Source organism: Orcinus orca, chromosome 15, assembly GCF_937001465.1.
Source record: "Orcinus orca chromosome 15, mOrcOrc1.1, whole genome shotgun sequence".
In the NCBI taxonomy this organism is placed as follows: domain Eukaryota; kingdom Metazoa; phylum Chordata; class Mammalia; order Artiodactyla; family Delphinidae; genus Orcinus; species Orcinus orca.
Genome location: NC_064573.1, coordinates 55,164,140 through 55,176,391, shown reverse-complemented (window position 1 = coordinate 55,176,391; position 12,252 = coordinate 55,164,140). Strand labels below are relative to the sequence as shown.

General features: G+C 49.2%; 1 protein-coding gene across 4 annotated transcripts; it reads right to left on the bottom strand.

The window, feature by feature from the left end:
- Nucleotides 1-1,129: 1,129 nt before the first annotated feature.
- TGIF1 (TGFB induced factor homeobox 1) lies at nucleotides 1,130-11,336 on the bottom strand. Of its 4 annotated transcripts, XM_004275932.4 has the most exons (4): nucleotides 8,957-9,791; nucleotides 8,521-8,705; nucleotides 2,929-3,155; nucleotides 1,130-2,123 (listed from the first exon to the last, which is right to left on the bottom strand). In XM_004275932.4, exons 2-4 carry the CDS (start codon nucleotides 8,534-8,536, stop codon nucleotides 1,548-1,550), a joined length of 819 nt encoding a protein of 272 aa, XP_004275980.1. In that variant the 5' UTR covers nucleotides 8,537-8,705; nucleotides 8,957-9,791; the 3' UTR covers nucleotides 1,130-1,547. The 4 variants fall into 4 exon arrangements, with proteins under 4 accessions (XP_004275980.1, XP_049554267.1, XP_033295248.1 ...); XM_049698310.1 differs by lacking the exons at nucleotides 8,521-8,705; nucleotides 8,957-9,791 and adding an exon at nucleotides 11,213-11,336; XM_033439357.2 differs by lacking the exons at nucleotides 1,130-2,123; nucleotides 2,929-3,155 and having other exon boundaries at nucleotides 8,539-8,705; nucleotides 9,006-9,831.
- Nucleotides 11,337-12,252: the final 916 nt, after the last annotated feature.

Genomic DNA, 12,252 nt, shown 5'->3' with positions numbered 1-12,252 from the left:
GTTTTGTCTATTTCTGCAACTCTGAGGTGGGGCTAGCCCACTGGAGGCTGATGAGCCCTTCAAAGCCGCCCCCCTCACAGGCTAGAGGCACCACCTTCTCCTCCCTTGTTTTCTCTTCCCACCCCTGGTTGTCCTCATCAGTTTTTCTCTTCCACTTAGAGAAGTCTTTGAGTTTAGCTCTTTCTACAATAGGCACCTTCTAAACAGAATTTCAAAATTAGACAAGCTTAAGTTTGGAAGAGTTTTCCTACATTCTTTAAACAATACTGGAGCTCTAATGCTCCCTCAAACTTAGACAATTCATAGCTGGGGCAGGGCTGGAAAGAACATGACTATAATAACAAAGAAACCTCATACTAAGCATGACTACAAAGAATGGTTTTGTGGCATGTGACAAACCTGCTCAAGTGAAAGGAACACCACCAATTCCCTTCTAGCCATCCTGGCTTCATAAAGAACTGCCTATCCCAACAAACTCCACTTGTGTATGGTACCACTTTTCACAAACCGTGACCTTAGGAAAGAAACCTAATAAACTAACAGTCCCATGGGAGACAGAACCCCACTGCTTTCACCACTTTAGACAATGTTTTCAAAGATGCTTTTAAACGTAAAGAGGCCTTACCTGACTGGACCACTGAACAAAAATTATTTTAGACGGTAACGTGCAAGAGGCAATACTAAGAACTGCTTGGGTTGCTGTTTACTTCTGAAAACTTGAGCCCCGATCAGGTGCTTTGAGATCTTCCTTTTCAACGTGGGTCGTGTCTTAAAATACGCAGACTAGGTCACCAAGGGATTTAGTGGTTAGCTAAACACCAATGGAAACGATTCATTCCAACTTGCAGTTTTAAGTAAAGATTTAAGGGCCTGCTATGCCTCCTATCAAGAGTAAATTATCACACATCCTGTTTATACAGCCTGGCTTGTCCACAGTTCTTCAAAGAGCTGGTGACACCCCCCTAACTCACACTCCACCCTACCCCCAACTTCCTGCTCATTGGGGTGCTATATTCCTACTCATTTTTAAGAAATGCCTCCCTCAACAAAATACTCTGCATTACAGTACTTTTTAAAGAAAATACTTTATTACGTCATGAAAAAAATGCATCAATCAACTAGATTCATACTTGTTTGAAAAAAAATTGAAAATTTATTAATTAGACAGTATGTGGGCATCCTGTTCCACATGGGAATGAGAAGATGCTATAGGTTCTCTAAGTATTGCACAGTCTGAAAAAGACACCAACAAAAAAAAGGGGAGGGGAAAAAAAAAAATCACATAATCTTGGGAACCACCTCACATTATGAATAATCTACCAAGAAACATTTAAAAAAGAAAACCCTTTGTTTCTACAGTAGCTTTGAGTTTACAGTTCTTGGAATGACTGTATTCCATTGACAACATCTCAGTAACAGGAAGCTTCATTTTAGCAATCCCATGTGCAAATATTAATAAAAAAATATATAAAATAATGCAATTCACCTCTTGCCATCATCCCAGCAATCATAACATTTCTGAGAACTGTTTTGCTTGAAAAAAGGGGTTAAGCCATAAGTTTTGCCTGAAGCTCCATTTCTGCAGCCCGTTTGAGTGCAACATCTACCAGAAGCTGAAATCCACTAAAATCTTGGTTGAGGTCCGGTGGAGTTGGGGGAGGAGTGTTGAAAAGACCACTCTGTGTGTGTGCACTTGGTCCAGATTTACACGTGTCCTCTGGGTACATGAGGGAGGTGTCTGTAAAGCTGCTGGCTGCCATCTGCTGTATATCTGCGTTTTGTCCTACACCAACTGACTGGCAGAGAGAGAAAGGCACATCTTTCAATGCAGTCACAGTGGTATGACAGATAACCGATGGACGAGCCAAAATGGATCCTGGGGATGACGGCTTAGGAGACAGTGGCCTCCCTAGGGCTGGGTTGGGTCCAGCTGTACAGGAGTGAAAAGGGCTCTCCTCTAGAGCCGGCATGAAGTTTTTGATGCCTGTTGCTGACTCCACAGAGCTGGCTTCAGATATCTTGGCCCCTCGGCGGGAAATTGTGAACTGATTTGGATCTTTGCCATCCTTTCTCAGCATGTCGGGGAGGAGCCTGCGCCGGGCGTTGATAAACCAGTTACAGACCTGAAATCATATGGGGATGTTTTAGACGCTTTAACACTCCGCCAACATGCCCGAGAGCCTTCTTGGGGGCGCCTTACTGCTCTCTCTCTTTGCATTAAAGGAGGCATGAAAAGGCTTACCGGGACCTTCAAAGTTATTTAGAGGTATTTGAGCCCAGCCAAGAAAAGAGAGGTGTTTCCTGTCATAAACCTTCTCTTTTTCTAATACAAATCCCCTTTTTGGCCTCTCATCATCCTTAAACCTTTTCAGGAGGAAGGAAAAGAAAGGTATACATTCTCAAACGCCTGAAAATGATTTTAGAGAGGGAATTTTACCTTTTAACTCTCCCCATATTAACCTGTTATCTACCGCCCCAGTATTTAAGTTAATCAACTACAGGAAAACCTTTCCTGGATGAAAAGAGCCACTCCTCCCAGTTACTGATTTTTCCCAGTTCAAATGACTATGTCAACAGACAGAACATGAATTACCTCACTGAAGTCTGAACTTGTTTAAATATCAAACCAGTTTCCTGGGCAATAGAGTAAGATTTAACCTCCTTCTTATGTTTGTTGCATAAAGGAAGGCTCTTTTAGGCATTAAAGGAAATGCTATTTGACAGATGACTGTCAAGTGTTTCTGTTTCTCTACATAGCCAGTTATTAGCTGTTAGCACTATAAAAAGTTTACAAGAAAAAGATATGCCCCCCCCCCTTTTTGAGTGGGGAGGCACTTAATGACTTGCTATACCGGAATGCTATAAAGCGACTTTGGGGAAAAAACCCACCACACCCCCGGGCATACAGCTGGTGTTCCTTTCCCTTACCTGTAGTGTAGAGAGGTGTGTTTGTTGGGACAGTAATGCTTTTTCTTGCTCTGAGGGGTAGGCATTGTATCGGTGTTCATACAGCCAATCGCGGAGAATCTGAACGGATTCCTTGGGCAGGTTGCCCCTCCGCCTTCTCTTGCCTGAGCCAGCAGAAGAGGAGAGGTCCAGGGGGCTGTCCATGCTGTCATCATCCTCGGTCTCACTGCCAGACGCGGCAACAACACCTACGAGAGGACAGAAGCCAGCCGTCAGCCACTGTTATCAGCAAAGCTCACCTCTTTTGACCACTCAGCACAACTGTGTTTTCTCAACTCTTGAGAGCCAAACAAGCGAAGAACGGGTGTTTTCCGTCCTGAAACACCAGAGCTCATGCGAAATCTCAAGAGTAATTCGACTGGCAGCATATTCTAGATTCCCAGCCCACCGGCAGATTCCCTTTCGTACCCATTTTCCTATAGGATTCAACATCTCACGTTCCTTTTCAATGGTGCTCAGAAGTGTCTAATTCAGCAAGTGAGACACAGCTGCACCTAGCTTGCAAATAGCTTGCCACGTGTGAGACAGGAAAGGTGTCATAAGCAGACGGGATGTGTCTGACAACCTTCTCCGTGAGGTCATTGCTAACTAGGAAAAACAATCCAACTAATGTACCTTTGAAACACTGTTCTTCCTCCCTCTTCCGCTGAAGGTTTTGAAATAAAAAGGAAGATTTTTTCCACTGATATAAGCCAAGAAAATTACACTTGTAACCCAGTTAGTAGTCTAAAGATAAAATGCATGGCAGAATTTTCTGCCAATTCCTCTTCTTTTCCTTTTCATTGCTACCCCCATTTATTCAAAACTAGACACCTACTTTTAATGGACAGTACTAGTCACTTTTTACTAAATGCAAACAACCACTGAAGTTTTAAATTTCACTGCATAAAACTATTCTATTTTTAGTACTTAATGTAAGAGGTCAAAAGATGCCTAGTAGTGAATAAACTTTAAAACTTCCGTAAATTTCGACTGCCAGTTTAATCCGAACCCAGGATACTACATATCAATAAGCAGAGATCAGCTTTAAATCGTTACATGACAAAGAAAACTGAATATGCAACCCCCAGAGGAAACTCTTTTGTTTACAAGCGCTTTAATCCTACCAGAAATTTTTAAAAAGTCACACCCATAGAGAATATTTAAATCACACATAGACTGGGTTCTACAAAAATTCAGACTTGGCCCTTTTGACATTTAAAGATAATTTTGAACTTTAACCCTTCCCGTTTCAAAACTACAAAAGGCTACTCTGACTAAAGACGTATATTCTCATTTTTGAAGACAATTAAGAATTTTAAAAACATAAATAAATTACAAACTATAGTATGCTTGAAAAACCAGTATTTCTATATAAAGGAAATTAAGGTAGCATGACATTTAAAGGTAGGCACTCTTAACTTTGTTGACGCAAGCTCAAGTGGTTTACCTTGTTAGGAAATAAAAACAGAATATTCCTCAGAGTGATAAACCATTCAATGTATCTGAAAGGAACTTTTCCCAAACCCCATCCTTTCAAAGCATTTTAACACAGTGAAACTCAAAAAGCTACTCATTCAAGATTTGCTGATGAGCTAGCTCATCAGTTAACTGAGTCTAACTCTTCTTGGTGACACATTTTCAGTTTTGGACTGCAGGGGGCAGAAGGTGCTGGAGGGAGTGTCCGCAGAAAAGGCAGAACCTTCCAAAGACAAAGTAAAGCAAGTTCTAACAAAAGAGTAGGATGATCTTGCAAATTCACTTTGGCTCAAGGCTTAATTAACAAACAGCCATCAGTAAAAGGCCCAGCAACCCTAAATTTTAACAGCAGCTGCATATCTGATGTTTTTCAACCCAGATTTCATTAAACTGCTTAAAAAGAAAGAAAAAAAAGGAGGCACATTTAAAACTGAAAGTGCTTTCACTGTTGAGAAGATGAGAAACTTTTAAAACCGGTGTTGAAACTTGGGTGAAGAACTATTAACAAAAAAACCTTAAGAAATTATAAATGTTCCTGTTTTACATTTGCTCTGATAAAGAAATCTTAACTTTTAAAAACGTGTCAAGTAACTGAATGACTAAAGCAAATGTGAATAAAGCAATTTGTTTAAACTCTTCAAAAAGTCTGAAAAGTCAGAACTTCTCTAGGCTATTAACCCCACCTCCCCTTTTTAACGTTTTAGAAACAGTGTGAAAGTCTGCTCACTGAACAGTGAATTCCCAACTGTAAATTGACAATCACAAATAGTTTGAAACAAACAAAAAACCCCTAAAGCCTGTCCTTTGATCTGCTCACTTAGTTTGACAAGAAGCCTGATCTTTCAAAACAGGCTAGTGACACAAAAGCAGGTTTCAGTTAAGCAACACCAAACTGCAGCGACTTTACTCTGTTCTCAGTTCATTTAAATAAAAGAGCGGCCAGGCCTCCGGACCTCTTAACAAATATTTCCAATATGTGCACAAAAGCTGACGGAACAGGAAGTTAAGACTTCAATTCCTCGGCTGTGCCAGCTGATATTTCACTACAGCAAACCACGTTTGCTGCTGTCAGGACTGTTTTCATTAAAACTCTCCCTCCGGATTGTGGCTCAACTTGGAAAAACAAAAAGACTTTTCCAAGTTACTCATTTCCTATTGTAACAGAGCTTTGGAACACTTTCCCGGTTACGACTTGTTTCCAAACGTTTTACTCTGCTCACACTTTAAAAAATGTGGTGGTCGGGGGCGGGGGGGCGGTGCGGGGGGATCACAAGCCTCTTTTACTCCATCCACATACAAGGAAATTTGTTTAGAAAGCCACAAGATGCTCTATGAATCCCACAGCGCTAAAAAGCATTTTTTTTTTCCTGAGTAGTAACAGGGGGAGGGGCAGAGCCCGGGGGGGGGCAGAGAGACAATGGTTGTGAAGTTGGACTCTTAAAAAAAAAATCTGGACTAGAAAAAGATCTGGGAATAACAATAACCGAAGGCAACGCTTAAGGGTACAAATAGGAAAAAGCAAACCTAACCTAACAGGTTTCCTGATCAGAACATCTCAGGAGAAGCGACGGGAAACGTACTTAACCCCCCCAGGCACCAAATCCAAGGAGCGCTAGGATGAACCCAGCCGCAGAAGTCTGAAGCAAGAATCCCACATCGTCAGAAACCGGGAGCAAAGAGACTTAGGGGGTTTTCCTCAACGAATCTGCTTGCTTGTTTGAAAATCTTTTGGGGAGATCTTTTGGGCATTCTCAGTTTTCTAAGACGAGACACTATTGTCACAAAGCAGTCTTACCAAATCCCCGGCTCCGCGATTGAGTTTTTAAGTGCTTTTGTTTTCAACAAAACTTGAAAAGATTTTCACTGACTTTTATAAAACGGACAGTCCAACTCGGCGAGCCAGATCTCTTCCGGAGCCCTAGCGGAGGCCACTGGGCACGGGGCCCCCAGGTGGCTGGAGGCCGGGGCGAGGGCGGGCAGGACCTAGAGGGACTCGCCGAGGGAGGAGCCCGGCCCGGCCGGCCCGGGAGCTTTTGTTCCGCCAACTCCTCGGCCCCCGCTGAAGTCGCCCCTCCGACCGCACGAGTGAGAGCAAACCCAGGCCTTGGAGTTTCAGATTACAAGAAACTGAAAACGGGGCCGTGAATCTCAACCTCCTCAGGGGCCTGCCCACCCGCAAAGGATTTGCCAGGAAAACCTAAAAAGGGAAAGAAACCCGGGCAACCTCGGCAGTCTCCGCTCCCCCGCAAGGGCTCCGAACCAGTCGCGAAGTTTCCCCTCCAACACGTCACCTTTCATTGTTTCCATGAGTCGGCGCGGTAGCAGTACCTCGCGCCCCGGGGCAGCGCGCCCCGAAGATTCCCCAGGGACCGGCGGGTTCCTGCCCCGTCCCCTGGCTGGGCTGGGGGGAGGGCGCCGAGAGAGGGGTGCCGGGAAGGACGGGGGGGGGCACCGGCACAATAGCGGGGAGGGGGGAACCCCAGAGCCTTACGGGTGGTCGGGGAGGATCATCACAGCCTTCCCCGCCAGAGCCCGAACAATGGGGGGAACCCGCCCCGGCGCAAGCCCAGCTCTGCTCTGCTCGCGGATCACAAGACGCACCCGTCAAAAACAACCCAACTTGTCCCAGTCAGTTCACCAGAAGGGAGAGAACGCCTCCCAGGGACGATCTGGACCTGTCAGCCTTCCACGAGTTGACCTGGTCTCCCTGGGCGCCCCCGGGCGCTCCCCGCGCGCCTTTTCTCGCCGAGCCCAGTTAAAACGTCCAAACCTCTGAGCCCCCGCTCTCGCCCTTCAGGGTTCCCGGGGAGAGGACGCGCGGGGAGTTAGTTCCACTACAACTACCAAGGCCCCGGGGTGGACGTTTAGTTTGACTCCCGCCCGCAAAGCGGGACGTGGGGAGCTCCGCGTGTTTCAAAGGCACCAGCCCAGGATCAAACGAACAGAAATCCAAGGTGAAAATGTGGCCGAGGGAACCCTCTCGGCTTCGAGGCTGCCCCACTCTAACGGGAGTCTGTTCTAACCGTATTCGCTCGACGAGTCTGAAAGAATGTGGAGCTGGAGAAACTCTGGCCGCAGCTGGGCATGCGCAGTAGCCACCCCTCCCCCCACCCCGCCCGCGCTGGCTTCCCCGAGCGATTAACTTCTGTTTTGAACCACTCGACATAAATCACAACAGAAAAGCCAACTCCGGCCCACGACGGAACATTCGGGGGTACCTCCCTGCTAAGGACTGAAAAGTTAACTTCAAAAGGGAGTTAAAATTCTTTGACCTTTTGTGGTGGTGTCTTTTTTTTCCCTTTTTCTTTCTGTGTATTTTGTTTTTAAACCAGACTGACGGCAAGTTTTAGCTATAAAGCTTCCAGAACGCTTCGTGGAAACAATGACAGACTCACTCTTTGCATGTCACACTTGAACTCATTCTGACTGCACGCCGCTTGCCCGCAGTCCTAACTCTTCCTCTTGCCCCAGATACATCGTGGGAAAACTTGTAGAGGCTGGGAATTCTGAAAAGTCTAGCTTTCCAAAGGGACCGACACCCGGGGGCGACCTGGGGTCCAGAGTCGCCTTCCTCTGATGGTGTAAACGCCCCATCCCTGGAGAAGACGTGCCCGGCCCAGCCGGGAGTGAGCGGGGGACCCTGGAGCCCAACTTTGAGACAAAGGGGCCGCGGCTCCGCCGGCCGGGCCGCCCAGGGTCCCAACGGGGAAAAGCGGGGCAGGGGTGCCCCCGACCCGGACCCCACTCCCCCGCCCGCGAGAAAGAGCAAGAAGCCACGCGGCGAGCGTGGGGTGTCTGCGGAGACAATGAAACTTGGAGGCGCACAAACAAGACGGCGAGCGTGTTTCTTGACAACGTGCCAGCAGCGTGGAGAGGCCCGTCTCCCCACAACAGCCCCTCGGTGTTGTGTCTAAGAAGGAAACAACAACTGCCATTTCAGACGCAGCCTCAACAAAGAGAACGGCCGCCGCTCGGGCCTGCGAGCCCCGGGGCGGAAAAGTCCACCAAGTCACTCTCGCCCCAAACCCAGCGCCGCCCCTCGAGCACGTTTCCCTGGGACTCGCGTCCACGGCGCGCGCAGCCCGCGAGCCTTACCTTTCTTGCTTTTCATTCTGGAGCTCCCCTCCCAGCGCGAGGCGACGCTGGGGTCTCCAGGGGCTAGGAGCGAGGGCGAAGGGGCCGAGTGATTGTCCTCCTTCCCGGCCGACTCTCCCGTAACTTGTAGGACGCGCTCCAGCCGTTATTGCTAAACAAGGCGCTCGGATCCCAGGCTCCCGCTCCTTGGGTGGAATTCAAGTGACACTTCGGCTTCCTCCTGCCGGAATCTTCTGGCAGCCGGCCGGGGGCTCCCCCTCGCCCAACTCACTCCCCTCCCCACTCCGCTCCTTTGTTCCCCGCTCCTGCTCGGCGCACCTCGGCGCTGTCAGAGTGAGCGAGGCAAGGAGGGAAGGTACAGGAGGTCCTGCCTCCGCCCCCAGCCGCCCGCCCCGTCCCCCGCCCGCCCCGCCGCTCCTCCGCCCCTCCCCCGCACCTTCCAGCCGCGGAGGACGGCACCGAGCGCCGCGGCCGCGCCGCCTCACCCCGCGTCCCCGGGCCGCTGTCACCCGTTCCTCGTGGGGGCGGCCGAGCCCAGAAACGCGATCGCTGCTCCCCACTGCGCGCACGCCGCCTGCATCCCCGGCTCGGCGGCGGCGACACCAGCCGAGCGCCCCGAGTTTCTACTTTAGGCCTTTCTTCCCGGGCCTGGCGAGGGTGCGTTTGGTTAGGAAATTGCAACAGATGGAAAAGAGGCCGTCTCCTCCTCCCCCTCCTCCACCCCAGGGAAGAAAAGGCTCCCCTTTCGTTTTTGACAGCTGCCCCAACTCCACAGTCCCTGCTCTGGCAGCAGGAGAAGACAGCGGCTGCTGGTTCAAGGGGCGGGGCTCCGTAGGAAAAGTATTCGGGACAAGAACCAACTTCTTCCAGAATGCGCGGCTGCCATTGACACGCGGGCGCGGCGCGGCGCACCCTTCTCCTCCGGGGGCTCTTCCTCCACAGCAACAGTGGGGGGCAGGGTGGGGAGGATGAGGCACAGACACCCCGGGTGAAAGTCTGTTCCCCCCGGCTAAAGCTGCGAGTTTCGGACTGGATTGCAAGGCAGTTTCGAAATCTAACATGTTGCGGACAGACACTTGTCATGCTCACATGCTCTTTAAAAGTCTCTGCCTGGGGACTGCCCGGACGCGCGCCCGCCCCGCCTAGACTCGGCCTGACATCCGCACCCCCGGACCCGGGCAGCTGTGCCGCCTTTATGGGAAGGGGGCTACCACCCCCGGGGGCGCTCATCTGTTTCGGTAAACAAAGTCTACTTTTAGGACTTATATCCTGCTAGGGGACCCTTTTCTCCCCACCCCCCCCACCCCCGGTACTTCAAACAGAAACTAACCATTAAGTAAATACATGTTCCTGTTGCTTTAATTTGGTTGAGAGGAGGACTCCAGTAGGAGTTCCTAGATGAAATTACCCTTTAAAAAGACTTCTCTCCTCTCCTTTTCGCGTTTGTCCCCTTCGTCGTTTTGAAGTAAATGAACTGTCACATGCCACACTAAGACTTTCCCCATCACTTAAAAAAAAAAAAAAACCCAAACGTAAATAATTTAGCCTGATAGAGACGTCAGCTCCCGAGTCAGCCTCCAGTTTCTGCTCTGTGCTGTTTTTGTTTTGTAATCTCTGTGAAGAACCCGGCAGAAGCTCCGTGGAAATAAGGTTCAACCCAAGGAGGAATAAGGCAGCCAAACGATGACTAACTAGATTTTGGAGCCTCTGTTTTAGGATTACACTGAAAATTAAAGCCAGCCTCCCACATACTCACCCTCCCCCAAAAAAGACACCCCCGCCCCGAGAGTGAATAAGGCCAGAGTTTACAAAGCTTGGGTGGTTTTTTCCAATTACAGGGCTTAAAATGGATAAACAAGGAAAACAGCGTCAGTCTAAGAAGGGAACGACCTTACGATTATTTTTTTCCTGTGGTGTGCCGACTGCTCGGCACCTAAGAGAACACACATCTAAAACGACCAAGGGGGGAACATGGTCCTGGGGGAAACCACCAGCCTGGAGGGGCTCCCCTGTAACTTGCCGGAGCGCAGTTCCTTCCCGGCCTGGCGGCAGATGAATCAGCGGCTGCGCCCGCGCGCAGGACAGATGTGGGGCGGGGAGGGGCCCGTTAGAGGGCCGCTCAGCTCCCGCGTTTGAAGGGTTGTTTGTTGCTGGGATTGGTGGCTCACATCCGTTGGGGACCGGGAGAAGGGGGAGGAGGGACGCAGGAGGAGGAGCCGGACCGCCGGCGCTGCGCCTCAGCGGTCGGGGTGGCAGGAGCCTCGTCTGGAGCCGGTTACTGGGGAGACGCTTTGTTTGCTAACTTCGAAAGCCGCTTCGGCTGCCTCGGCCTCTTTCGAAGCCGGTCCACGAAACCCGCCTTCGGGTCGGCTTAACCCTCCCCCTGGGCCGTTTGCACCAGCGCGAGACAAAACTGTTTCCTTCTTCCGCGTGGTTCTCCGCGGCCACGCGGTGGCTCTCATTAGGTACACAAAAGTATCTTTTCCTTCGTCTAAGTGAACTTGGCTGATTATTGCGATTCTCAAGCAGCCGAGATGGAAACCGAGGGTTGCAGGGAGTTTATAGCTAGAAAACAAACTTTACCGGGGAAGGGGCGCCGAGAATTAAAAGCCTCTTTTCAAATGGCCAGGAGGAGAAAGTCGAACTTTCAACTCTCTCGCTGGAGGTCCGGCTTGGTCCGGGCAATGCTCACCTTTGGCTCGAGCGAATCACACCGAAGCAGCTATTAAAGCTGGCGAGATGCTCCCGAGAGGAACACGGGCCCCCTGCCCCGGGTCGATGTCCTCCCTCCCACATCCTCAAGGCCCGTCCCAAACTTGTTGCAAGCTTTGGATTGTTGGTGCATTCTGGGAAGAAAGTGCCTGGAGTCTGCGTAACACAGGCCAGGAAAACAACCCGAAAGAGTGGGCTTGAAAAACCAGCAGTTGCTTAGGATATTTTTGTTTATTTGCTTTTCTCAAGGTGGAAAAACAAGTTTCAGTTCTGGCTCTGTGAGTCCCGAAATATCCCAGGTAGGGCCTCTCGCTGAAACTGATCCAGTGTCCTTTAAGATTCTTCCCGGTGCTTGGGGGGAAGAAATGTGGATTCACATTTACTATGTATTATTTGCCGAATTCATGTGGATGTTAATTATATTGGAAAATTGCATGAATGAAAAGTGAGAAAGTGTTTGGTACTCGATCATCGTTTTACACCATTATTTTTTCCCTCCAGGCACACAGTTCCATTTTGTGTCTTATCTTCCCAGGCTGCCTCAAGGCCAAGAAAAGACACAGAGTTAAGTTACTTTTCACAGCTGCAAACCCTTCAAAAGCAAAAACTCAAAAAGAAACTTGGAAAGGCACATAAGCCAGAAAAGTGTATCAATACTTGCAGTTATTATTTTGATACGTGGTCCATCAAGTGATTGAAGACTATTTATTTCCTTCATCTCAGTGACCGCTGATAAAGCCTGATTCCACGTGGCACTGTCTTACACCAAGGAATGATGACTCACAGTCACTGGATCCCTTTTGCTTCTCCTCTCTGGGGAACAGATATTTTTATAAAATATGCAGACTGCGGGGCTCCAAGCACTGCACAAGGGTTCTATAATCATCTCTTGACATCTCAGGTCAGAGGGTCCTAGGCTGCTTAAGGAGAAGCCAACCATTGTCTTTTCAAGGGCCTGGGGCTGGGCTACAACCATCTTGTGGTGATTTTATCTGTCCCATCAGCATGACTCTCCTCCCC

Coding starts and splice junctions, on each gene's coding strand:
- TGIF1 (XM_033439357.2), bottom strand. CDS start 9,750: ATGAGCGCCCCCGGGGGTGGTAGCCCCCTTCCCATAAAGGCGGCACAG. Junction 8,706..9,005: donor CAGCGGCCCGGGGACGCGGG/GTGAGGCGGCGC, acceptor ATTCCACCCAAG/GAGCGGGAGCCTGGGATCCG.